Source organism: Arachis hypogaea, chromosome 17 (genome assembly GCF_003086295.3).
Source record: "Arachis hypogaea cultivar Tifrunner chromosome 17, arahy.Tifrunner.gnm2.J5K5, whole genome shotgun sequence".
In the NCBI taxonomy this organism is placed as follows: Eukaryota; Viridiplantae; Streptophyta; class Magnoliopsida; order Fabales; family Fabaceae; genus Arachis; species Arachis hypogaea.
In genome coordinates, this window is record NC_092052.1 from 1,512,562 (window position 1) to 1,539,532 (window position 26,971).

Consider the following 26,971-nt stretch of genomic DNA (forward strand, 5'->3'; position numbering starts at 1 on the left):
TATTTTTATAATTTTAAATTATATTATTATTTGTAAAAAAAATAATTTCATAACTAAACAATTATTTGAAAATGAGAGAGTATTAGAATAGAAACAACTCCAACATCTCTGATCTAATAGTAATAAATTAAGTGAATATTAGTATCATAATATAAAAAAAAAATCGAGAAAACATTTATAAAAGAAAAAGTTTAGGAGACAATAATTTTATTAAATTTTGATCAGTATGTAATTAGCCAAACAAAAATGAATAATTCCACACCATTAGATAAAATCTAACACCATTAAAAATATTATTAATAGCTACTTAATAGTTACAGATCATAAAAGCTGCTGGCGCATATCACCGCTCTTTATAAAAAAGAGAGGGTTAATAATGTTGATAAGGCAATGCTACATGTGATCCAAATTGAATGTATAAAAGATATCAATGTTCAGCTAAACTTATCCATCATGCATTGCCTCATTCAGAAAATGAAAAGACAGAGAAAAAATGGTACCCTTTTTTGTCTCTAGGCCTCTGTAATCATAGTGCAAAAAGCAATCACAAGCCACAACCTTAATCATTATTCCAAACACGCATTCTAAACTTTTCCTAATTACATGACTAGTAAGATATACCAATGAAAACTAGTTAATTAACTGTCAATAGATAACATTTAAAAAAAAAAATAAGTATACTAAAAATATTGAAATATACCTTGACGGCTTGGCCAGAATAATATCATTCCACCAAGAGATTCTCAACCAATATTGCTTCAGAAACACTCAATTTTGTTTCAAAATAAAGATATTTAACATGTTTCCTACTCTCTACTTTATTTATTAGATAAAGTATATTTTTATTTTCAATATTCTTAACAAGTTTTAAATATATTTTTAATATTTAATTTATTTCAATGTTATCTTTAATATTTTTAGATAAATTTCATTATGTCCTTTCCTTTATTTTTTTTTTTAATTTTACATTTCCTTTAAACACATCATTGTTGTCTTTATTCTCATCATCCGAAATTAAAAAAAAAAACTTTATTCTTTTTTTTTTAAAGTGTCTTTATGTTTTTCTATGAAGGTAACTATCAATGAAAGAAGTTAGCTATTTATCAATGCAAGCCTTTGTTGCCTGTTCTTGTATCACTATATATATATATATGCTGTATTTCTTCCTCTAATAATACAAGTTATATATGATTACACTTTACATTCTTTCATCACTCTATATATATATGTTAACTAGCTTATTATTAGTTTTGCAATAATAACAAGTTTTATTTTGAGAAAAGAAAACTTGTATTATTGTTATTATTAATAATTGTTATATATATTTCGAAATACATAGAATTAAACTCATTAGAAAGATATGGTTGTAAAGAGGAGTGATGATGAAGAATCATTGTTTGAGACAACCAAATCAAGAGGGAGCTTCCTACATAGGCTCTTTTCACTGTCTTTGTTTGTTGCCATCTGCTTTGTCTATGCTTACCGGTTGACCCACATACCCACCGGAGGAGAAGACCACGGCGGCGGCGAAGATTACTACTATGGGACATGGACTTGGCTCGGGTTGCTTGCGGCGGAGCTGTGGTTCGGCCTCTACTGGGTCTTGGCTCAAGCCTTCCGGTGGAACTTAGTGTTTAGGAAAACCTTCAAGAACAGACTTTCTCAAAGGTATCATTTTAAATGTTAGTAAAAAATTATCAAAATTTATTATTTTTAGTTTTATTTAATATATTTTATAATAAATAAATATTAAATAAGATAATTTAAATTATTTAAATAGATTATTTTTTTTCTCTTTAGTATTATTACTGTTTACATTATTAGTCCTTCTAACCTCTTTAACATTATGGCCTTGCAAATGGTAAAAGTTCAACATGACTCCTCTTTTATTATTACTTGAATGTATCACTTGTATATATATCAATAGTATTTATCTGAATACTAAAAATTAATTATTAATTATATATTATGTATACTTGTATAGAAATAAATATTTAATATTTCATAATTAAAAAATATATTATTATAAACAAATTTAATTTAATTATTCGTTTATTGTAGATTTAATTATTTTATTATAATAAATTAAGTTTGATTATTTTAATAACATGTGAATCAATATATATAAATCTAAATAAATATATAATAAATTTTTTAGTAACGGAATTTTAGTTTATACATAGAGAATTTTTGTTGTATAACTACATTTTACTATTGATAAAAGAGAGAAGAACGACAAAAACCACCCACATAAAAGATCTATCAATATATATATCAAAGTATAATAAAAATTGAACCAAAAGATATTGTTGTTATTAATTAATAATAAAATATTTATATATGTATTAGTAAGATATATTTAACATATATAGTAGTGAATAATTAAGTAAATACATTTGTCAACGAGCTATAACTCAAATGACATAATCTTCTCATACTCACCTAAAAATTGTGGATTCTTGGAAAAAAAAATTAATTTAATACATTTGTAGTGATAATAAGACAATCAATAAAAATATATAGGAGTAGATAGTATAATAATTATAATTAATGGTGTAAATTAAATAACAGATATGAAGAAAGCAAGTTACCAAAAGTGGACATATTTGTGTGCACAGCAGATCCAGATATTGAGCCACCAATAATGGTGATCAACACAGTCTTGTCTCTTATGGCTTATGACTATCCTTCTGAGAAGCTGAGTGTTTATCTCTCTGATGATGCTGCTTCTGATCTCACTTTCTATGCTCTTTTGGAGGCTTCTCTCTTTGCCAAGCATTGGTTACCTTTCTGCAAGAAATTCAATGTTCAACCTACCTCTCCAGCTGCTTATTTTAATAATATCCTTCTTCACCATAATCATGCTAAAGAATTCGCAAACATTAAGGTATAATCATGTAACTTTAATTTAAAAAAAAAAATAGCTAGATCTTCCATGATAGTAAACAGTAGATATAGATGTCTTTCTGTCTATGAATAGTTTAAAACGAAATGGAGTATCTATATATTTCATTATTTATAGAATTATAGTAGTACATGTCTTGTTGCTGTTACATGAATATGAAAATGATATAAATTTAGACAGTAAAATATTTATTATCTTTTAAATTTCCATGACTATTTTTTATAGGTAGACACATCAAAAATAATTAACAATATATATAAATATTACCATTAAATTGATAAATAGATAGAAAGATATCATATGTTCATCGTTTATTATCGGCAGATTAAATTGGTATTTTTTTTCTAAGACTAATTAATTTAAAGTCAAAATTTTTAAAAATCTAATTATCACTTTACTCTTATATATTAAGACCAAAATATAAAAACGCTTTAATATATAATTTGTCCTTAAAGCTATAGGAAAAATTAAATTTTATTATAATGTCACGTTGTACTTACTTCTGACAATGCAATTTTGTGTTCATATTTAATGGTATAGAAATTATACGATGAGATGAAAAAGAGAATTGAAGATGCAACTAAGTTGGGAAGAATAGCGAGTGAAGAACGCTCGAAGCATAAAGGATTTTCCCAGTGGGATTCATATTCTTCTCGACGTGACCATGACACAATTCTTCAAGTATAATATAGTAACATTATTTATTATACAACTTTTTCTATCAATTAATTAGGTAATCATTTATATTAATTAATTAATTTGATATTGTTATGATAACAGATAATACTGCATAAAAAAGAGCCTCATAATTCTAAAGATGAAGATGGGAATTATTTGCCAACTCTTGTGTATTTGGCTCGTGAGAAGAGACCCCAATATCATCACAATTTCAAAGCTGGAGCCATGAACTCCTTGGTATACATGTTTTATCATAATTTCACAGTCATCTAATAAAATTCATGCGTTTAGATAATATTTTAAGTAATAATTTAAAAAATTAGTTATTTTTATTGATATTGTAATATGCGATTAGTTATCTGTCTGCATAAAAATTAAGTGCTAATTTTATTAATCCATAACTATATATATGCTACATTATATTAATTCTTCTTATGTTGCAACTAATTAATTAATTGTAGCTAAGGGTGTCATCAGTGATTAGCAATGCAAAGATCATTCTAAATGTAGATTGTGATATGTACTCAAACAGTTCAGAATCAGTAAGGGATGCTCTTTGTTTTTTGATGGATGAAGAGAAAGGCCATGAAATTGCTTTTGTGCAGTTCCCTCAAAAATTTGACAACATTCTCAAGCATGACATATACAGCAGCACTCTATTAACATTAATTGATGTGAGTCACTCCATCTTCACCAATAAAAATAAATTGAAAGATATTCAAATGATTCATTTTTTTTCTTGTATTGATTATTATTTCTATTATTATTATATGAAGGTGGAGATGCATGGTGCGGATGGTTATGATGGCCCTTTGTACATCGGAACATGCTGTTTTCATAGAAGAGATGCTCTATGTGGGATGAAGTTCAGTGATAGATACAAGAATGACTTATTAAAGAGTGAGAGAGACAATTGCATAGGAGTAAACTTGAATGAATTAGAAGTAAAATCAAAGGCTCTAGCAAGTTGCACCTATGAAGAAAACACACTTTGGGGAAAAGAGGTGCCTTATATTTCCATATCCTCTCTTAATTGAACAAAATCCCTATTTATAAAATAGTCACCAAAAAAAAAATCCCTATTTATAAAATGAAAATTTCATATAGGAGCAGAAGTTTACCAGGATATATTTATTTGCGATCTTATAAAAGTTGGTAAAATATCGAATGATTCGAAAAACAAAAATGCTACGTGTATACTAAAAATTAATCACTGAATTAGTCTTCATAAATTTATGTATAAATAAATGTTTCACATCTTTCAACTAAATAATCAGCCATTAGAATTATCAATCATGTTATAGTAGATTCAAACCTGCAATAGACGAATAATTAAATTTGATTACAGAAGTATAGTAAAAAGAATTATGAGATGCTAAATACATATTTCTATATGTGGTAACTGATTGGTAGCTGATTTTTTATGTGCATGTAACATGATTGTTTGAAAAAGTAATTGAATCTTAAGAAAGTGAAAATTTCTTAATAAGATTCAATAAGATATTTAAACTTTAAAGATTTCTTAATATGCAGACTAAAAATTAGTGAATAATGGTTCAATCTAAATGTAGATGGGTGTGATATATGGGTGTCTAGTGGAGGATGTGATGACAGGATTGTGTATACATTTACAAGGATGGAAATCAGTGTACTATAGCCCACCAAGGAAGGCTTTCTATGGTGTTGCTCCAACCACCTTGCTTCAAGCACTTGTTCAGCACAAGAGATGGGCTGAAGGAGAACTTCAAATTCTTCTTTCTAAGCATTGTCCAGCATTCTATGGCCATGGAAGGATCAACTTAGCCCTACAAATGGGATATTCTTACTACAATTGTTGGGCACTCACCTCCTTATCAAAGCTATGTTACTCCATCATCCCTTCACTCTATCTCCTTAGAGGCATTCCCTTGTTTCCAAAGGTAATGTGATTATTTAGAAGCATCTTGCAAAACTTGCGTTTTTGTTGTATAACTTCATAATAAAAAATGTTTTATGTACTCATTGTCTTATACACTGAATACATTTCTTGTGCTGATCAGATGTCTAGCATATGGTTCATACCTTTTGCATATGTAATAGTGGGTGAAAGTGCTCGCAGTTTGTTGGAGTTTGTGTTATTTGGAGGCACAATCCAAGGTTGGTGGAATGACTTAAGGATGGTGCTGTACAAGGGAACAAGCTCTTACCTATTTGCTCTCATAGACAACATCTCCAAGTTATTTGGCCTTCCAGATTCTCCCTTTACAGTCACAGCTAAGATCATGGAGGAAGATGTTTCCGAACGATACGAGAAACAAGTTATGGAGTTTGGAGCAGCTTCTCCATTGTTCACTGTATTGGCAACACTTGCATTGCTCAATTTGTTCTGTTTACTTGGCATCTTGAAGGAGTTAGCCCTTAGTGAAGACTGGTTTGAAACTTATAAGAAAATGTCATTGCAAATTCTGTTGTGTGGGTTCTTGGTACTTATCAATATTCCTATATACCAAGGACTTTTCTTAAGGAAGGATAAGGGCAGATTGCCAAGCTCTATTGCCATTAAATCAACAGTATTGGCTCTAAGTATATGCATCCTCTTCAGCATGTTGAAAGATAAATTGTTGTAATGTCTGCATTTGTCTTTTATTTGGAAGAGAAAAAATATAATTTCATAATGAAGGGATTCTTATTGTCATTTGAAGGAATTGTATAATGTTTACTTTAGAAAGATGTTGGATATAAACATGTTCTTCTGTTCAAGCTTTTAGACAGGAGCAACCACTACTATGATTCTGCAGGAGGATTCTGTCAGCAAAACCATTTCTTCTGAAAATCAATTCATTCATGAGAAGGTTAACACGCTATACCTTACGATTAATTCAAGTACCATGCATCTATTCAATGATTACATTGCCATTTGACTATCTAAACTTGGACAAAGAAATAGAAACACCTTCCTGAGTTAGTTCTACAAATGATCCCTGAGCTAGAACAACAAACTACACAGACAAGAATGATAAGGTTCATTACTTCATTACCTTATTACCTCATATACATCAAGGTGCCAAGTTATCTAGCTACAATACACTTGTACTCAAGACAAGTTAATCCAACATAGAGCTGAGCTTGTTAACTAACATTGTTCCTAAATCCGTTGAAATGCATACACATGCAACATAGAGCAGAGCTTGTTAAGTAATAATGTTCCTAAATCCCTTTGAAATACATACACATGCATTATATACAATACACACACAGACAGCCACTCAAATATCCTAAACAATAGGAAACATTAAAGACATGCACAGGTTTAGAACATCTTACACTCGCAGTTTTGCCGGGATCTAACAGCTGAAGCTGGATCATTAACATCCCATTCACCAAACTTAAGGTAGTGGCTGACCCTTTTCCTGCTGTATATTAAGTCAACTTAGTCAACCAACATTCAAACCTGGTAAACTTCAAAATTAACAAATTCACATTTTTCAATACAAAATTCAAAACTAAACCTGATAATTTAATCATAAACTTGAACTATATGGGGATTAGAGAAACTAATCTAAAAGCAATTAACTAACACATCTAACCCGTTTCTATACTAATTGTTAATAAGTTGAACCCTTCCCTCTCTGTGAGGTATATTTTCTCTCTTCTCTTTCCCCCAATCCTAGGTCCAGATTAGGGATGCTCTCTGCAATAAACTACATAATCTAACTCCGCAGTAAAAGATGTTCAGTCATCAATAGTGTTCAGTTCAGTGTATTGTTAACCTTATCTTCTCTTTAGATCTTAGATCTGAGATATTTCCAAAGTCCGTTGTTGTTTCATCAGAGTTTAACCTAAAATTCGAAAAATCTAAACGCGGATCATATTACCAAAATCAATCATCGAAATTACAAATAAATCATAAAAATATAGCGATTATCGAACCAAAATCACGGAAATCGTAGCAGAAATAGCTAAACGCAATCATCGTCGAGGAATCGAACAGAGCAAACAGAACCGATTAAGATATTTCCAATTTTGTTTTAGCTTATTGGAGTTCTTAATATATATTTTATTTTGCAGCCAGAGTTTTGTTATTATTAGTATGTTTTTTTTTTTTTTTGTGTCTTTATTGGTATGTGTTTATTCACAATTTCCCGCTCAATAACTCAATCTCTTTATTTTTTTAAAAAAATATTTGCATAGGTTAAAAATATTGAATTGATAAAAATTAAAATATATTTATAAAAATCTTAAATTATTGTTGTTTAGTATTTTACTAATATCTTTTTTCTTCTTCATTTTTCTAATTATATATTATCGAATAAGAATAGAAATTAAAAAAATATATAATATTTTTATAATTTTAAATTATATTATTATTTGTAAAAAAATATTTTCATAACTAAGCAATTATTTGAAAATGAGAGAGTATTAGAATAGAAACAACACCAACATTAAAAAAAAAATATCAATGTTTAGCTAAACTTATCCATCATTTCATCATTAAAAAAAATGGTCATTACCAAATTAGCCTAAGAATTTTAAAAATAGATAATTTTTTTAAAATAATGCACAAATTAATTTTTAAAGTTTTATTTCGGTAAATAAATCAATTTTCAGTTTATTTTTTAGTATAGTAATTATTCAGATCAGTTTTCAAGAATTTTAATAGCGGATATTTAAATTTTCAAAAAAAATTAATACAAAAATCAATTACCAATATTTTTTCCATTAGACATAATAGTTTTTCGTAAAAAAAGTAAAATAAAATTAATATTACTATTAATTGCACAATAATACTGTACCATAATTTTTTGTATTATTGGACAAAATTAATAATATATATATATATATATATATAGTCACTCATTAATAATAATAATAATAATAATAATTGTTACGGTGGGTAACCAGAGATTAGTGGGCCGGATGGCGTTGGTTGGCCCAAACGTGTGAGGGAGGTGACTATCGAGTGAACCTGAAACTCGGTGTTCCTCCGTCCGACTTGTACGTGTGAAAGAATGGGGGGTGGTACCTGCAAAGACACTCCGATGCCTAAGTTAGCAAGAGTGTGAGCAAGTTTAGAATGTATTGGACTTAGTGATACCTGAGGGATGTCAGGGTATTTATAGTGGTGAACCAATAACCACCGCTGAAGTAGTGCCACCTTTTTAGGTGGATAACCGTTCCCATATCTTAGGGAGGTTAAGATATGGCTCTATGAAGTGGTTAGAGAGTTTCTAGGGGCAGTTACTCATTCGAATGAGTGTTATCTGCCAGCTAACCCTCGTATCCGACTTCTTTGGAGCAGGTCGTGTTCAGTACCGACTTCTGGGGATGAAGGCTGGTACTGGGTGAGGGCCAACCCTTTGGGTTGGGCCTTTTTGCTTGGATCCTGGACCTTTATTATTGGGCCAGGGTATGAACAGTGCCCCTACTCGAGCCCAATTTCTTTTTAGGATTTGGGTTCGAGTATTCAACTCGGGGTCGTAGCCGATTTGCAAGAGGACCGACGTGATGGTTTAAGAACCGACGTGGTTTTTCGTGACCTTTTGGTTCTGACAGTTACGTCTAATCAAGCGTCGTGTCCATTAGGGGTGTGCGTAGGGATTTAATGGCCTTGGTAACGGTGCATCTTCATTAATGATTGCCCCAATTTTACCATTATGCCCCTAACGTCTTTATAAATACTTTCCATCTCTTTCGTTGTTTCGTTTCTGCAATCTTTCAAATTTCCCTTACATTTGTTCGTGCTGCGTTCTTGCGTTTCAAAGGCTTTTATTTCCTCCAGTCTTGATTTCAGACTTAAAGGTTAGCCTTTCCCCTTCTGTAACATGCGTTCTATTTGCGTGTCTTTATCTTGTAGGTAGATTTGGTTTGTAGGCTTTAGTTCCGTGCCCCTTCCCTTAGAGATCGTGTGTTGATTTTCCTTTTCTTTTGTAGGTTTCTTGTCACCCTTTTTTAAGAAAAGAAATGGCTTCCGTAGACGCTCTCTCCCAGTGGGTTGATGTTACGGTCCTAGGGGAGGAGCCCTCGGTTGATACTGAATTTATCACCCACCTGCGTACTCACTATAGAATTTGTACTTCTGAAGAAGATGAACCGAAGTACGAGTTGATAGTTCCGGGTCCAGAAGACCGGGTTTGTTTCGGGAGGGCCGACGAGACGGCCCCTCATTTCTTTTTATGTATGAGAGCATGGTTACTCGTTTGGGCATTTTTCTCCCCTTTTCAGAGTTTGAAATGTCTGTGTTGCGTCATTGCCGGGTTGCCCCCACCCAGCTTCACCCCAACTCTTGGGGTTTTTTGAAAATTTACCAATTCATCAGCCAGGCCTTAGAGTTTCCGACTTCTCTGAGGATTTTCTTCTATCTCTTCCATATGACCAAGCCCTTCAGTGGGTTAAATAATAAGCAACAATGGGTGTCCTTCCGTGCCATTCAAGGTCGGAGGCTTTTTACCCTTTTTGACGAATCCTTTCATGATTTCAAAAACTATTTTTTCAAAGTTCAAGCAGTAGAGGGTCACCACCCCTTTTTCCTGGATGATGATTCTTCTCCCCGGTTCTCTTTATATTGGCTAGAGGCCTCTCCCTGCGAGAAATATGGTCTGGACGACCTGGATGAGGTGGAGGCGGCCATTGTGGGGTTCCTCCGAGAAGTGTGGGGGAGGGCCCCATATTTGGATACCAAAAAGTTTCTCCAGGGGTCGCCGACCTTTGTCCAGTCACAACTAGGTAGCTTTTTGCGTTTTTCATTTATCTCTGACTTGCAACTTCTTTTACCGACTTGTCTGATCAATTTGTTTTTGTAGAGATGGCAAAGAAAAATGCTCAAGAGTCTTTCCAGAGGGTTCAGGAAGCCAAGGCGAAGTCTCGCGCCAGATCTGGTGGTGCTAGGGTGGCTGTCTCTCCTTCTCCTCCTCCTCGGAATGTTGGGACTTCCTCCCAACCTATTGTGATTTCTTCCTCTGCCTCCTCTCTGCCACCCCCTTCCGCCCGACCTACTCCCGAACCAGAGCTAAAGAAGCGCAAGACCTTGGAGTCCGGCGCTTCTGGTGAGGCGGACGCTCTTGCGTTCGTCCGAAAGAACATCTATCCCCATGCTCGTATGAGTATGGATGATGTTTCTGTTCGGCACTACCTCACCACTGTGGTTGAGGAGAGTCTCAAGACGGCGGGGGTTTGTGGCAAACTCTTGGATATATTTGAGAAGACTCCTATCAGCTCTTTAGGGACGACCTCGAGGGTCGAGGAGCTGGAGGGTAGGCTTCGCATATATCAGGAGCATGAGAGGGAGTTGGAGGGGAAAGTCGCCAAACTGAAGGAGGAGAGGGACAGCCTCCGGGAGAAGGAGCAGAAGTTGCAAGCCCAATGCAACATGGAGGTAGGTTTGAGGAAAGCAGCGCAAGCCAGCTATAACAGTTTATTTGCTGATCTTGTGTCTGTAAAGAACGACTTGCTGAATGCTCGGAAGGCCTACACCGAGTTGGAGGACTCTATTGCGGATGGTGCTGATGAGGCTTGGAGGATTTTCAAGGAACAGGTCGGAGTTATTGCTCCTGACTTGGACCTTTCTCCTTTGGACCCTGATAAGATTGTTATTGATGGTGCCATCGTGGATCCTCCTGTCCCCATAGTAGAGTCTGAGTCTGATTTAAAGACTCGGGGGCAGAGGATCGTAGAGTCCCCTCCTCGCTCTAAGGACGCTCCGAGTTCCTCTACCATTCCTCCGACTTCCTCTTCGACTCCTGCTCCTGGCGTTCCCCCTGACTCTGCTGGTGGTGATCCTCTTAAAAAGTGATTTTGGTTATTGGGGCCCGGCCTGTGGGCCCCTTTTTTTAAACTCTTTATATTTATTTGTTGGTGTTTTGAACAATTTTTTGGCCTTTTAGGGCCGTAAACAAAACAATTTATGATGCCTTTTTTAATAAGGGTTTAATTTAGCGTTAAATAAATGCCCTTTTTGGATAAGGGTTTTGAGTTACCTTATGCGCGCATGCTTTTTCTGTTCGTGGTTCTTTTGATTCTTTGATCTTTTCTAGAAAAACCTTTTCTTTGGGGCTTGCCTGCTTTTCTGAATCTCCTTGATCTTCAAGGCAGCTTTACAATTTTTCTTAGTTTTTCCTATCTCTTTTTGTTATTCCTAGTACTCAATTTCGTTTTATTGAGCTTTTCGTGACTTAGGCTACTTTTGCGATTCATTTTAATTTTACTTGGTTTCGCCTTCTGACTTATGAGTCGGACTGCTCCCGAGTTTATCATGATCGACTTCTATAGCCTCTTTACGCCGACTTGTACCTCGTCGTTTTATCCTGACGACCATCTAGGCCGGTTCATGGGATTTTCACGTTTTGTCGAGCTTAAATCGGCGCGTTTCGTAGAAAGAGAAATAAAAAAGGGAATTTAAAAGATATATTTTAAAATAAAAGAGATCTTTATTAGTTGAGGAGGTACCTTATTGCTACTAAGGGCTTTTGATAATTTATTTCCCTTAGCCCCTACTATGATGCCTCGTTAAAAACCCTTCTCCAGAAAAAACCCTTTGATTCTGGGAAAAAATCATGAAGCTGGGAAAAGAGTACATCAAGGAGTAGAGTTTGCTTTTAACTGTAGTACCTTTTCATATTACAAGCATGCCATGACCTTGGTAACTCGGTGCCGCCTAAGTCGGTCACCTTATAATAGCCCTTTCCTAAGACCTCCTTGACCTTGTATGGTCCTTTCCAATTAGCAGCGAGTTTTCCCTCCCCCGATTTGTTGACTCCAATGTCGTTTCTGATTAAGACTAAGTCGTCAGGGGTGAAACTCCTTCGAATGACTTTTTTGTTGTACCTTGTAGTCATCCTTTGTTTCAACGCTGCTTCTCTTATCTGAGCTTCTTCTCGGACTTCAGGGAGCAAGTCGAGCTCTTCTTTGTACCCCTGTATATTCCTGATCTCGTCGTGGAAGATCACTCTTGGGCTTTGCTCATTGACCTCTATTGGGATCATGGCTTCTACGCCATAGACTAGTCGGAAGGGTGTTTCTCCAGTGGCGGATTGGGGGGTTGTTCTGTAAGCCCATAGTACTTGTTGGAGCTCTTCAGCCCAAGCTCCTTTCGCCTCTTGTAATCTTTTCTTCAGCCCTGCCAGCATGATTTTGTTGGCTGCTTCGGCTTGCCCATTGGATTGTGGATGTTCCACTGAGGTGAACTGGTGTTTGATGCTCATACTGGCTACTAGGCTTCTAAAGGTGGAGTCGGTGAACTGGGTTCCGTTATCCGTGGTAATGGAATAAGGTATCCCATACCTTGTGATTATATTTTTGTAGAGGAACCTCCGACTTCTTTGTGCAGTGATGGTGGCCAGTGGCTCTGCTTCTATCCACTTTGTGAAATAATCTATTCCCACTATTAGGTATTTAACTTGTCCTGGCGCCTGGGGAAAGGGACCTAATAAATCCATTCCCCATTTTGCAAAGGGCCATGGAGAAGTGATACTAATGAGCTCTTCTGGGGGAGCCACGTGGAAATTTGCATGCATCTGACATGGCTGGCACTTTTTCACAAATTCTGTGGCATCTTTCTGTAAGGTTGGCCAGTAGAATCCAGCTCGGATCACTTTCCTGGCCAATGACCTGGCTCCGAGGTGGTTCCCGCAGATTCCACTATGTACCTCCTCCAACACCTCGGTGGCTTTTGAGGTTGGTACACACTTTAACAATGGTGTTGATATCCCCCTTCTATAGAGAACATTTTTCACCAAGGTATAGTGTTGTGCTTCCCTTCGGATTTTCTGGGCTTCTTTTTCCTCCTTAGGGAGGATGTCGAATTTTAGGTATTCGACTAAGGGGTTCATCCATCCGAGGTTTAATCCGACCACTTCAAAGACTTCTAGTGTGTCTTCCGTTTTTACCACTGAAGGTTCCTGGAGAGTCTCTTGAATCAGGCTTCTGTTATTTCCTCCCGGCTTGGTACTTGCTAGCTTGGATAGGGCGTCTGCTCTGCTGTTTAGATCCCGAGTTATGTGTTTCACCTCGGTTTCTGCAAAGCGCCCCAGGAGCTCCGAAGCTTTTTCCAAGTACCTTTTCATATTTGGGTCCTTTGCCTGATATTCCCCACTTATTTGGGAGGTCACTACTTGGGAGTCGCTGTATACCATCACCTTCATAGCACCGACCTCTTCTGCCAGCTTCAATCCTGCGATCAAGGCTTCGTATTCTGCCTGATTATTTGAAGCTGGGAATTCAAACTTGAGGGAAACCTCTATCTGGGTTCCCCTTTCATCTACCAATATTATGCCTGCGCCGCTTCCTGTTTTATTGGAGGATCCATCCACATAGAGTTCCCAGGTAGTCGGTTTGTCCTCTTGGTCCCCTGCATATTCTGCAATGAAGTCGGCGAGGCACTGGGCTTTAATCGCCGTCCGAGTTTCGTACTTCAAGTCGAACTCGGAGAGCTCTATTGCCCATTGGACCATTCTTCCTGCAACATCCGTTTTTTGGAGGATTTGCTTCATGGGTTGGTTTGTGCGGACTCTTATTGTGTGAGCTTGAAAGTAAGGCCGCAGCCTTCGTGAGGCTATTACTAAGGAGTAGGCAAACTTTTCTAATTTGTGATACCTTAGCTCAGGGCCCTGTAGAACTTTACTGATGAAGTAGATAGGGTGCTGACTGACCTCATCTTCTCTTATCAAGGCTGCTGAGACGGCCTTGTCTGCCACGGATAGGTATAGGACGAGGTCTTTTCCGGCTATAGGTCGGGTCAAGATAGGAGGTTGGCTTAAGAATCTTTTGAACTCCTGGAACGCCTCCTCGCATTCGGGAGTCCACTCAAACTGGTGCCCCTTTTTCAGTAGGGAGAACAGTGGAAGGGATCTTAATGCTGATCCTGCCAAAAATCTGGAGAGAGCTGCTAGTCGGCCGTTCAGCTGTTGGACCTCTCTCAAACAAGTCGGGCTTTTCATCTCTAGGATAGCTCTACACTTGTCGGGATTGGCTTCGATCCCTCTTTGTGTTAGCATGAATCCTAGAAATTTTCCTGCCTCTACTGCGAAGGCGCACTTTGCAGGATTTAGTCTCATCTCGTGCAACCTTATGGTGTCAAAGACTTGCGAGAGGTCGGATAGGAGGTCGACCTTCTCCTTGGTTTTTACTAACATATCGTCGACATATGCTTCCATTAAGCTCCCTAAGTGGGGGGCAAACACCTTATTCATCAGCCTCTGATATGTGGCCCCTGCATTTTTCAACCCAAATGGCATGACCACGTAGCAATAGTTGGCTCTGGGCGTGATGAATGATGTTTTTTCCTGGTCTGGTTCATACATCGGGATTTGGTTATATCCGGAGTAGGCGTCCATGAATGATAGGTATTGATACCCCGAGCTAGAGTCCACTAGGGTGTCAATACTTGGTAGTGGATAAGGGTCCTTGGGACATGCCTTATTTAAGTCGGTGTAGTCGACGCACATTCTCCATTTACCATTTTGTTTTTTGACTAGCACTGTATTGGCTAGCCATGTTGGATATTTGACTTCTCTGATGAAGCCGGCTTCTAGGAGTGCATGTACTTGCTCTTCTACTACTAGGGCTCATTCTAGACCGAGCTTGCGTCTTCTTTGTTGCACAGGTCGGGACCCTGAGTAGACCGAGAGCTTGTGAGACATGAGCTCGGGATCTATCCCAGGCATGTCGGAGGCCTTCCAGGCGAAGAGATCTGAGTTATCTCTTAGGAGCTTAATCAACCCTTGTCTCAGGGTTTCCCCTAGGTTGGCTCCTATGTGAGTGTTTTTTCCTTCCTCTTCGCCGACCTGAATCTCCTCAGTTTTTCCCCCGGGCTGTGGTCGCAGTTCTTCTTTAACCCTTGCTCCCCCGAGTTCTATTGTGTGAACTTCTTTGCCTTTTCCTCTCAGGTTTAGGCTTTCATTGTAGCATTTTCTTGCTAGCTTCTGATCTCCCCTCACCGTTGCTATCCCTGCTGAGGTCGGGAATTTCATGCAAAGGTGGGGTGTCGATACCACCGCTCCGAGTCGATTAAGGGTAGCTCTGCCGATTAAAGCATTATAGGCCGACCCCACGTCGATGACTATAAAGTCTATACTCAGAGTCTTTGATTTTTCCCCCTTTCCAAAGGTGGTGTGGAGGGGCAAAAATCCTAGTGGCTTTATTGGCGTGTCACCTAATCCGTACAAGGTGTCGGGGTAGGCTCTTAACTCTTTCTCATCTAAACCTAGTTTGTCGAAGGCGGGCTTGAATAGGATGTCTGCCGAGCTTCCTTGGTCTACTAGTGTTATGTGTAGATGGGCATTTGCCAGGATCATGGTAATTACCACTGGGTCGTCGTGCCCAGGGATTATTCCTCGCCCATCTTCCTTTGTGAATGAAATGGTTGGGAGGTCGGAGGACCCCTCTTCAACCTGGTAAACTCTCTTGAGGTGTCTCTTACGAGAGGATTTCGTGAGTCCCCCTCCCGCAAACCCTCCTGAGATCATATGGATATGTTTCTCCGGAGTTTGTGGTGGTGGGTCTCTTTTGTCCATATCATCTCGCTTTCTTTTTCCATGACTGTCCGACCTTTCTATGAGATATCTGTCAAGCCGACCTTCTCTGGCCAGCTTTTCTATCACATTTTTAAGGTCGTAACAGTCGTTTGTAGAGCGCCCATATATCTTGTGGTACTCACAGTAATCACCGCGGCTCCCCCCTTTTTTATTTTTAATGGGTCTGGGGGGAGGCAGCCTTTCAGTATTGCAAATTTCTCTGTATACGTCCACTACGGGAACTTTCAATGGAGTATAAGAGTGATATTTCCTTGGCCTGTCGAGGCCGAGTTCTTCCTTCTTCTTCGCTTCCCTCTCCCTCTCTTTCGTTGAGGGAGAGTGCCCAAGTCGCAAACTCGGGTTTCTTAGCCTAGCGTTTTCTTCCATATTGATGTACTTTTCAGCTCTTTCCTGTACATCATTTAAAGAGGCGGGGTGTCTCTTTGAGATGGATTGTGAGAAGGGACCTTCTCTAAGACCATTGACTAGCCCCATGATGACTGCTTCGGTGGGCAGGTCTTGAATCTCCAAACATGCTTTGTTGAATCTTTCTATATAGGCCCGTAAGGGCTCCCCGACCTCCTGTTTTATTCCCAGGAGACTTGGTGCATGCTTTACTTTGTCCTTCTGGATGGAGAACCTCATCAAGAATTTTCTTGAGAGGTCTTCGAAACTGGTAATCGACCTCGGAGGGAGGCTGTCGAACCACTTCATCGTTGCTTTTGACAAGGTTGTCGGAAAAGCTTTGCATCGCGTAGCGTCAGAAGCGTCGGTCAGATACATCCGACTTTTAAAGTTGCTCAGATGATGCTTGGGATCGGTGGTTCCATCGTAGAGGTCCGTATCGGGGCTTCTAAAGTTTCTCGGAACTTTCGCCCTCATTATGTCCTCGCTAAACGGATCTTTCTCTCCTAAGGGAGAATGTTCTCTATCGTCGTGGGGATTCCGACCTTTGAGGGAGGATTCTAACCTTAAGAGTTTTCTTTCTAACTCTTTTCGTCGCTCCATCTCCTCTTTTAGGCTCTTTTCAGCTTCCCTTTGTCGTTCCCGCTCCTGTTCTAGCTGTTCGAGGCGGCTATGGATTAATCCCATAAGTTCACTAGCGTGGGAGGGTCCTTCTTTTTCTGATTCGCGCCCCTCCGAGGAGTTCACCTTCGGATTTTTGATTCCGGAGGTGCCTTCCCTATGTTGGTCATTGACTTCCTGGTGGAGGGTCTGATCTGCCTCATTGTTTCCAGTGTTCAAATTCTCTTGTTCGGAATCTGTCTCCACATGACCCTCTTCAGGGGATCTTTCCGCCATCACTGGTTGATCTCACGGGTCCCCGGCAACGGCGCCAATGTTACGGTGGGTAACCAGAGATTAGTGGGCCGGATGGCGTTGGTTGGCCCAAACGTGTGAGGGAGGTGACTATCGAGTGAACCTGAAACTCGGTGTTCCTCCGTCCGACTTGTACGTGTGAAAGAATGGGGGGTGGTACCTGCAAAGACACTCCGATGCCTAAGTTAGCAAGAGTGTGAGCAAGTTTAGAATGTATTGGACTTAGTGATACCTGAGGGATGTCAGGGTATTTATAGTAGTGAACCAATAACCACCGCTGAAGTAGTGCCACCTTTTTAGGTGGATAACCGTTCCCATATCTTAGGGAGGTTAAGATATGGCTCTATGAAGTGGTTAGAGAGTTTCTAGGGGCAGTTACTCATTCGAATGAGTATTATCTGCCAGCTAACCCTCGTATCCGACTTCTTTGGAGCAGGTCGTGTTCAGTACCGACTTCTGGGGATGAAGGCTGGTACTGGGTGAGGGCCAACCCTTTGGGTTAGGCCTTTTTGCTTGGATCCTGGACCTTTATTATTGGGACAGGGTATGAACAATAATAATAATAATAATAATAATAATAATAATAATAATAATAAAATTATAGAGATAATTCTGTAAGAAATTCAAGATTAAAATTATTTGATTTTTTGTATTTAATATAATCAAAAGATGTTATTTTAAGAAACATGTTTGTATTAAAAGAAAATATTTTAATTTGTATTTCAAAGCATCATTATTTACCTTACTTATTTCTAACGAAAAGAGTGTATTAATATACTAATGTCATCGTCCGCATGCACAAATCTAAGTTAATAATAATAAAAGTCGACATATGATAAAAGTAAAATAGACGGGGACTGTTATGTTGGCAGAGAAAAACGCTGCGGATTGATTTATATATTAATTTTTTTTTAGATTAAAATGTTCGCTTTTAATCTTTGGAGACTGATTTGGATAATTACTTTGCCGAAAAATAAACTGAAAACTTATTTATCTGGTGGAATAAAATTTTAGGAATTGATATGTGTATTAATTTTTTTCAAAAATTAAAATATCACCTTTTAAAATTTTTAGGGACTGATTGAAATAATTACTCAAAAAAAATAAAGAAAGAAAAAATGGTACTCTTTTTTGTCTTTAGGGCTCTGTAATCATAGTGCAAAAAGCCATCACAAGCCAAAACCTTAACCATTATTCCAAACACGCATTCTAAATTTTTCGTAAATGCCGAAGAGTCTTACCTCAGGTGGCATTTCACCTCTCCTCATCATTAAGGTCTAGAGTTTAAACTCTAAAAAAAATGTATTTGAGAAGAAAAATGTGATAAATATGTAAAGAGTGTGTGAGTGTGTTGTGTACTTAAAATTGAAGATTATTCAATCTATTGGGGTACCTAAGATTGAAGGTTGTCTAATTCACTGGAAAAAAAAAAAAACCTTTCCTAATGACATGACTAATAAGATATACTAATGAAAAGGAAAAGTATAGAGTACCAACATATTATCTGCCAACTCTTATTTATAATTGTGTTTCATGGAAGTGTGATCGTGGATGTGTCTAATAATTAATATATTTTAAATACATATATAAAGAGACACATCCAGAAAATATATCTATAAAGAGTAAAGACACTTCTATTAAACACAGTTATAAAAAAGATATTTTTATTAGACACATCTACGAACACACTTCCATAAAACACAATTATAAATAAGAGTTGGCAGAAGTTGGCAGATATGCTGTTGGTAACGTAGCGAAACCGCAATGAAAATTAGTTAATTAACTGCCAATAGATAACATTAAAAAAAAAAAACACTATACTACAAATATTGGCCTCATTGGCATGCTTCATTGAAACTTTTATCCTCTAATTATTGTAGAGCTTAAAGTCAAAGAAATGTGCAATAATGAATTAATGATATTGAAGTAGTATATATGTATATATTGTGTTCCAATCAATAATATTGATAAAAATCTTGAATCTCTGTCGATCTCTTTCCAATTTTGTTTTAGTTTATTATTAGAGATTTTATATATATATATATATATATATATATATATATAATAAAATATATGTTAGAATATAATATAAATATGTATTAAAAATAAATTAAATCACATATATTTATACACAAATATATTAATAATTAATTTTAGTATACGAATAATATTTTTATATATATATTGTCTTAATATATATTTTATTTTGCAGCCAGAGTTTTGTTATTATTAGTATTTATTTATTCACAATTTCACACTCAATAACCCAATCTCTTTATTTAAAAAAAATATTTGCATAAGTCAAAAATATTGAATTTATAAAAAATTAAAATATATTTATAGAAAAATCTTAAATAATGTTGATAAGGCAATAATGCTACATGTGATCCAAATTGAATGTAAAAGGTATCAATGTTTAGCTAAACTTATCCATCATTGCCTCATTAAAAAAAGAAAAAAGAAAAAGACAGAAAAAATGGTACCTTTGTCTTTAGGCCTCTGTAATCATAATCATATAGTGCAAAAAGCCTTCACAAGCCACAACCTTAACCATTATTGCTTGACCAGAAGATAACTCCTTGACCAGAATAATATAATTCTAACAAGAAATTCTCAACTAATAATATTGCTTCAGAAACCCTCATTTTTGTTTCAAAATAAAGATATTTAACATGTTTCCTATTCTCTACTTGTATTTTTAGATAAAGTATATTTTTATTTTTTTATATTCTTAACAAGTTTTAAATATATTTTTAATATTTAACTTATTTTAATTTTATCTATAATATTTTTTATAAATTTCATTATATTCTTTCCCTTATATATATTTTTTAAATTTTACATTTCCATTAAGGGGATACTCTCATAATGACGCTTAAAATGTCTTTTTTTAAAGACGCTTACGTTTCGCATTATTATTGGACGTATTAATGAACCGGTTATTTTAAATTTCTTAACAAATTAGAATAAAATTAATTTTTTTATAACAATAACAATAAACCTATTTTTTTCAGAGATTTAATTGTATTTTTAATTTTTTCGGAATTTAAATGTCTACAAAATAAAAAATCAGGGATATATTTGTCTTTTTATAAAAAAGTTTAAAGATATTTTATTTAGATTGTGTAATTTGATCGGATCAAATCAGGTCTAATAATTATAATACAAACAATTGGGTTTATTATTATTGCTATAATAAACCGATTTTGTTATAGTTTATTAAAAAAATAAATTATTAACCAGTTTAATAAAAATATCCAATAATAACATGACACATGTAAACGTCTAAAAAAAAAAAAGACATTTTTAATATCTTTATTAAAGTGCTCTTCTTCCGTTAAACACATCGTTAATGTCTTTATTCTCATCACCGAAAAAAAAAATTATTATTTATTTATTTTTTTAAGTGTCTTTGTGTTTTTCTTTTAAAGTAACTATCAACGAAAGAAGTTAGCTATTTATCAATGCAAGCCTTTGTTGCCTCTTCATGTATCACTATATATATATGCTGTATTTCTTCCTCTAATAATACAAGTTATATATGATTACACTTTGCATTCTTTCATCACTCTATATATGTTAACTAGCTTATTATTAGTTTTGTAATAATAACAAGTTTTATTTTGAGAAAAGAAAACTAGTATTATTGTTATTATTATTAATTGTTATATATATTTCGAAAAACATAGAATTAAACTCATTAGAAAGATATGGTTGTAAAGAGGAGTGATGATGAAGAATCGTTGTTTGAGACAAGCAAATCAAGAGGGAGCTTCCTACATAGGCTGTTTTCAGTGTCTTTGTTTGTGGCCATCTGCTTTGTCTATGCTTACCGGTTGACCCACATACCCACCGGAGGAGAAAACCACGGCGGCGGCGAAGATTACTACTATGGGACATGGACTTGGCTCGGGTTGCTCGCGGCGGAGCTGTGGTTCGGCCTCTACTGGGTCTTGACTCAAGCCGTCCGGTGGAACTTAGTGTTTAGGAAAACCTTCAAAAAGAGACTCGCTCAAAGGTATCATTTTATATTTTTTTTCTCCAAAATTGGAAGATTCTAATTTGCAACTTTTAGGTGAGTATAGGAAAACTATAATATTTGAATTATAACTTGCTGACAACTATCATTTTACATTAAGAAGATGAAGTCGACTTCATGTGAAATTGATACCTGAGAACCGTTAGATGAAAATTTAATCAAATCAGTTAAATCATTTAATGACTCTTGAGTATCAACTTCACGTAAAGTCGACTGCACCTGAGTTTCCACCTAAAAAAATATTTAATAACAAAAAATATTAATAAAAAATTGTCAAAACTTATTATTTTTAATTTTATTTAATATATTTTATAATAATTTAAATTTTTTAAATAATTTTTTTTGTCCTTCTTATTATTACCGTTCACGTTATTAGTCCTTTTAACATCTTTGACATTATGACCTTTTCAGCATGACTCCTCTCTTATTATTAAGTGAGTGTATCACTTGTATATATATATATATATATATATATAGTATGGGGAGGGCTAGGTAAATAATGATTATGTTGAATAATATGAACAATCACCAATTAAATAAAAGTACATTATATCCTAATTTAATGCTACTAATTAAATTTAAGATTAATTTACTTTTTTAAGCCTATTAATTCACATTGTTCACACATTATTTAAAAATATTGTTGGTTACTTATACTTTTTCATATAGTATTACCTGTATACTAAACATCAATAATCAATTAATTATTATGTATAAAAATATATATTTAATATTTTATAGTTAAAAATATATCATTAAAAACAAATTTAATTTGATTATTTGTTTATTGCAGGTTTAATTATTTTATTATAATAAGTTAAGTTTGATTATTTTAATAATATATGAATTAATAAATAAATATATAATAATTTATTCAGTGGTTGAATTTTAGTTTATATATAGAGGTTTTTGTTGTATAACTAAATTTTACTATTGATCAAAGAGAGAAGAATGACAAAAGCCACCCACATAAAAAGATCTATCAATACATATATCAAAGTATAATAAAACTTGAATAATAAAAATATATAGGAGTAGATAATATAATAATTATAATTAATGGTGTAAATTAAATAACAGATATGAAGAAAGCAAGTTACCAAAAGTGGACATATTTGTGTGCACAGCAGATCCAGATATTGAGCCACCAATAATGGTGATCAACACAGTCTTGTCTCTTATGGCTTATGACTATCCTTCTGAGAAGCTGAGTGTTTATCTCTCTGATGATGCTGCTTCTGATCTCACTTTCTATGCTCTTTTGGAGGCTTCTCTCTTTGCCAAGCATTGGTTACCTTTCTGCAAGAAATTCAATGTTCAACCTACCTCTCCAGCTGCTTATTTTAATAATATCCTTCTTCACCATAATCATGCTACTAAAGAATTCGCAAACATTAAGGTATAATCATGTAACTTTAATGTGTATATATATATTCTTGGGTGAATAGTGAAATTAGTTTCTAAAAAATGTATCATTCTCTAAATTCATTCTTAAAATTTTTTATCAGTTTTAATTAGTCTTTCAAATATTACAAATTAATTATTTTTGTTTTTCTGTCACTTAATTAATAATTTCTGTCAATAATTGATGATATAAAACATTAACTGATGATAACTAGTATACATGACACCTGTGATCTGACATGTCTAATTGTATATTCTGTATAAATATGTTTATGAAAATTTATCAATTTAGTCTATTTTTTAATTATATAATCCTTAATTGTATCCCATAAAAAAATAATCCTTAATTGTAATACAACCTAAGGACACTAAATTAATAAATTTTTATAAATTATTTGTTTTGGTCTAATTAAATATATTAGGTGTCATGTTATGATATGAATTAATATTCCATGCCATTAATCGTTTACGAAAATTATTCATTGAGTAACTGAAGAATAAAAATGATTAATTTATAATTTTTAAATGACTAATTTAATTGATAAATTTTTTCATAAGATAAATTTAAGAGAAAATGATAAATAGGTCCCTAACCTTTTGCTCCGCGGACATTTTCGTCCATGACCATTGAAAAATACTTTTAAATCCCTGACCTTCACAAAACTTAGACGGATCGATCCCTGACGGAGGCATTTGGACGGAGGGATTGATCTGTCCAAATTTTGTGAAGGTCAGGGACTTAAAAGTATTTTTCAATGGTTAGGGACAAAAATGTCTACAGGATAAAAGGTCAGGGATATCTTTATCATTTTCTCTAAATTTAAAGAACGAACCATATTTAATATATAAATTATCATTAAAGCTATAGAAAAATTAAATTTTAGTATAATGTCATGATGTACTTACTTTTGACAAGACAATTTTGTGTTCATATATATTTAATGGTATAGAAATTATACGATGAGATGAAAAACAGAATTGAAGATGCAACTAAGTTAGGAAGAGTTGCGAGTGAAGAACGCTCGAAGCATAGAGGATTTTCTCAGTGGGATTCATATTCTTCTCGACGTGACCATGACACAATTCTTCAAGTATAATATAGTAACATTAATTATTATACAACTTTTTCTATCAATTAATTAGGTGATCATATATATTAATTAATTAATTTGATATTGTTATGATAACAGATAATACTGCATAAAAAAGAGCCGCATAATTCTAAAGATGAAAATGGGAATTATTTGCCAACTCTTGTGTATTTGGCTCGTGAGAAGAGACCCCAACATCATCACAATTTCAAAGCTGGAGCCATGAACTCCTTGGTATACATGTTTTATCATAATTTCACAGTCATCTAATAAAATTCATGCGGATAATTTTTTGAATAGTAATTTTAAAAATTAGTTACTTTTATTGATATAGTAATACACGATTAGTTATTTGTTTGCATAATAATTAAGTGCTAGTTTTATTAATACATACTAGGATAAAATATGTTTTTTGTCTTTAAAATTTGCGATTTTCTTCAAAAATATTCCTAAAATTTAGTTACGTTTAATTTTGTCCTTAAATTTTTGATTTGTATCAAAATTATCTCTTAACATTAATTTCATATAAAATGTTAGGAACAAAATTAAAAATTTCTAAAGGTAATTTTGACACAAATCGAAAACGTTAGGAACAAAATTAAATTAATCAAAAACGTTAAATACAAAATTGAATAAGATTAAACGTTAGGGATATTTTTGAAAACAATCGTAAATATTAGGGACAAAAAGTATACTTTATCCATATATAATATATATGCTGCATTAGTATAAATTATACCAATTTCATTAATGAAACATTATATTAATTCTTCTTATGTTGCACCTAATTAATTAATTGTAGCTAAGGGTGTCATCAGTGATTAGCAATGCGAAGATCATTTTAAATGTAGATTGTGACATGTACTCAAACAGTTCAGAATCAGTGCGAGATGCTCTTTGCTTTTTGATGGATGAAGAAAAAGGCCATGAAATTGCTTTTGTGCAGTTCCCTCAGACTTTTGAGAACATTCTCAAGCATGACATATACAGCAGCACTCTATTATCAATTGTTGATGTGAGCCATCCCCTTCATCTTCACCAATATAATGAATTGAGAAATATTCAAACTTGTATTGATGATTATTCTACTACTATATGAAGGTGGAGATGCATGGTGCGGATGGTTATGGTGGCCCTTTCTATATTGGAACATGCTGCTTTCATAGGAGAGATGCTCTAAGTGGGATGAAGTTTAGTGTTGGATACAAGAATGACTTATTAAAGAGTGAGAGAGACCATTCTATAGAAGAAAACTTGCATGAATTAGAAGTAAAATCAAAGGCTCTAGCAAGTTGCACCTATGAGGAAAACACACTATGGGGAAAAGAGGTGCCTTATATCTCCATATCCTTTTTTAGTTGAACAAAATCCCTATTTATAAAATGAAAATTTCATATATGAGAAGAAGTTTATTCTGATATATTCATATGCACGCGTATAAAAGTTGGTAAAATATCGTATGATTTGAAAAATAAAAATGCTATACCTATACAAAAAATTAACCACTAAATCAGTCGTTATAATTTTTGTGTATAAATATATGTTTCACATGTTATAGTAAAATCAAACTTGTAATAGATGAATAATCAAACTTGTTTACAGTAGTATAGTAAAAAAATTATGAGATGTCAAAAATATATATTTTTATATGAAGTGGTTTATTGATGGTTGATTTTTTATGTACCTGTAGCATAATTATTTGAAAAAATAATTGAAATTTTTAAGAAAACCAAGATTTCTTAATATGCATACTACAAATTAATGAATAATGGTTCATTCCAAATGTAGATGGGTGTGAGATATGGGTGTCTAGTGGAGGATGTGATGACAGGATTGTGTATACATTTGCAAGGATGGAAATCAGTGTACTATAGCCCACCAAGGAAGGCTTTCTATGGTGTTGCTCCAACCACCTTGCTTCAAGCACTTGTTCAGCACAAGAGATGGGCTGAAGGACAAGTTCAAATTCTTCTTTCTGAGCATTGCCCAGCATTATATGGCCATGGAAGGATCAGCTTAGGCCACCAATTGGGATATTCTTACTGCAATTGTTGGGCACTCACCTCCTTATCAAAGCTATATTACTCCATCATCCCTTCACTCTATCTCCTTAGAGGCATTCCCTTGTTTCCAAAGGTAATGTGATTATTTAGAAGTATCTTGCAATTGCGTTTTTGTTGTATAACTTCATAATAAAGAATGTTTTATGTACTCATTTGTCTTATACACTGAATACATTTCTTGTGCTGATCAGATGTCTAGCATATGGTTCATACCTTTTGCATATGTAATAGTGGGTGAAAGTGGTCGCAGTTTGTTGGAGTTTGTGTTATTTGGAAGCACAATCCAAGGTTGGTGGAATGACCTAAGGATGGTGCTGTACAAGGGAACAAGCTCTTACCTATTTGCTCTCATAGACAGCATCTCCAAGTTATTTGGCCTTCCAGATTCTCCCTTTACAGTCACAGCTAAGGTCATGGAGGAAGATGTTTCCGAACGATACGAGAAACAAGTCATGGAGTTTGGAGCAGCTTCTCCATTGTTCACTGTATTGGCAACACTTGCATTGCTCAATTTGTTCTGTTTACTTGGCATTTTGAAGGAGTTAGCCCTTAGTGAAGACTGGTTTGAAACTTATAAGAAAATGTCCTTGCAAATTCTGTTGTGTGGGTTCTTGGTACTTATCAATATTCCTATATACCAAGGACTTTTCTTAAGGAAGGATAAGGGCAGATTGCCAAGCTCTATTGCCATTAAATCAACAGTATTGGCTCTAAGCACATGCATCCTCTTCAACATGTTGAAAGATTAAATTATTGTAATGTGTGCATTTGTCTTTTATGTGGAAGAAAAATAAAATAATTTCATAATGAAATACGGGATTCTTATTGTCATTTGAAGGAATTGCATAATGTTTACTTTAGAAAGATGTACTAGAAGATCCATGGTGAAAGAAATTCGCTATCTTCTTAGCTAATTGTACGCAATAATACCATTTTGATTATAATTATATTATGTATAATACAGAATATTTAGGAAAGTAAGGTAT

The 26,971-nt window shown here is 34.6% G+C and overlaps 2 protein-coding genes and 1 long non-coding RNA gene across 6 annotated transcripts; 2 read left to right on the forward strand and 1 right to left on the reverse strand.

The window, feature by feature from the left end:
- Positions 1-745: 745 nt before the first annotated feature.
- Positions 746-6,322, forward strand: LOC112764268 (cellulose synthase-like protein E1). Of its 3 annotated transcripts, none has more exons than XM_025809825.2 (8): positions 746-1,668; positions 2,572-2,887; positions 3,446-3,586; positions 3,686-3,820; positions 4,045-4,257; positions 4,360-4,587; positions 5,155-5,502; positions 5,623-6,322. In XM_025809825.2, exons 1-8 carry the CDS (start codon positions 1,361-1,363, stop codon positions 6,187-6,189), a joined length of 2,256 nt encoding a protein of 751 aa, XP_025665610.1. In that variant the 5' UTR covers positions 746-1,360; the 3' UTR covers positions 6,190-6,322. The 3 variants fall into 3 exon arrangements, with proteins under 3 accessions (XP_025665610.1, XP_072079173.1, XP_025665611.1); XM_072223072.1 differs by having other exon boundaries at positions 1,132-1,668; positions 2,619-2,887; XM_025809826.2 differs by having other exon boundaries at positions 1,170-1,668; positions 2,622-2,887.
- An 85-nt stretch (positions 6,323-6,407) lies between these two features.
- LOC140180987 (uncharacterized) lies at positions 6,408-7,597 on the reverse strand. The gene is made up of 2 exons (XR_011875411.1): positions 7,493-7,597; positions 6,408-6,975 (listed from the first exon to the last, which is right to left on the reverse strand). It is a non-coding gene; the product is annotated as an uncharacterized lncRNA (long non-coding RNA).
- A 13,139-nt stretch (positions 7,598-20,736) lies between these two features.
- On the forward strand, positions 20,737-26,962 carry LOC112764269 (cellulose synthase-like protein E1). Of its 2 annotated transcripts, none has more exons than XM_025809827.3 (8): positions 20,737-21,406; positions 22,508-22,826; positions 23,782-23,922; positions 24,022-24,156; positions 24,725-24,937; positions 25,024-25,251; positions 25,711-26,058; positions 26,177-26,962. In XM_025809827.3, exons 1-8 carry the CDS (start codon positions 21,099-21,101, stop codon positions 26,732-26,734), a joined length of 2,250 nt encoding a protein of 749 aa, XP_025665612.1. In that variant the 5' UTR covers positions 20,737-21,098; the 3' UTR covers positions 26,735-26,962. The 2 variants fall into 2 exon arrangements, with proteins under 2 accessions (XP_025665612.1, XP_072079174.1); XM_072223073.1 differs by having other exon boundaries at positions 20,846-21,406; positions 22,558-22,826.
- The last annotated feature ends 9 nt before the right edge of the window (positions 26,963-26,971 follow it).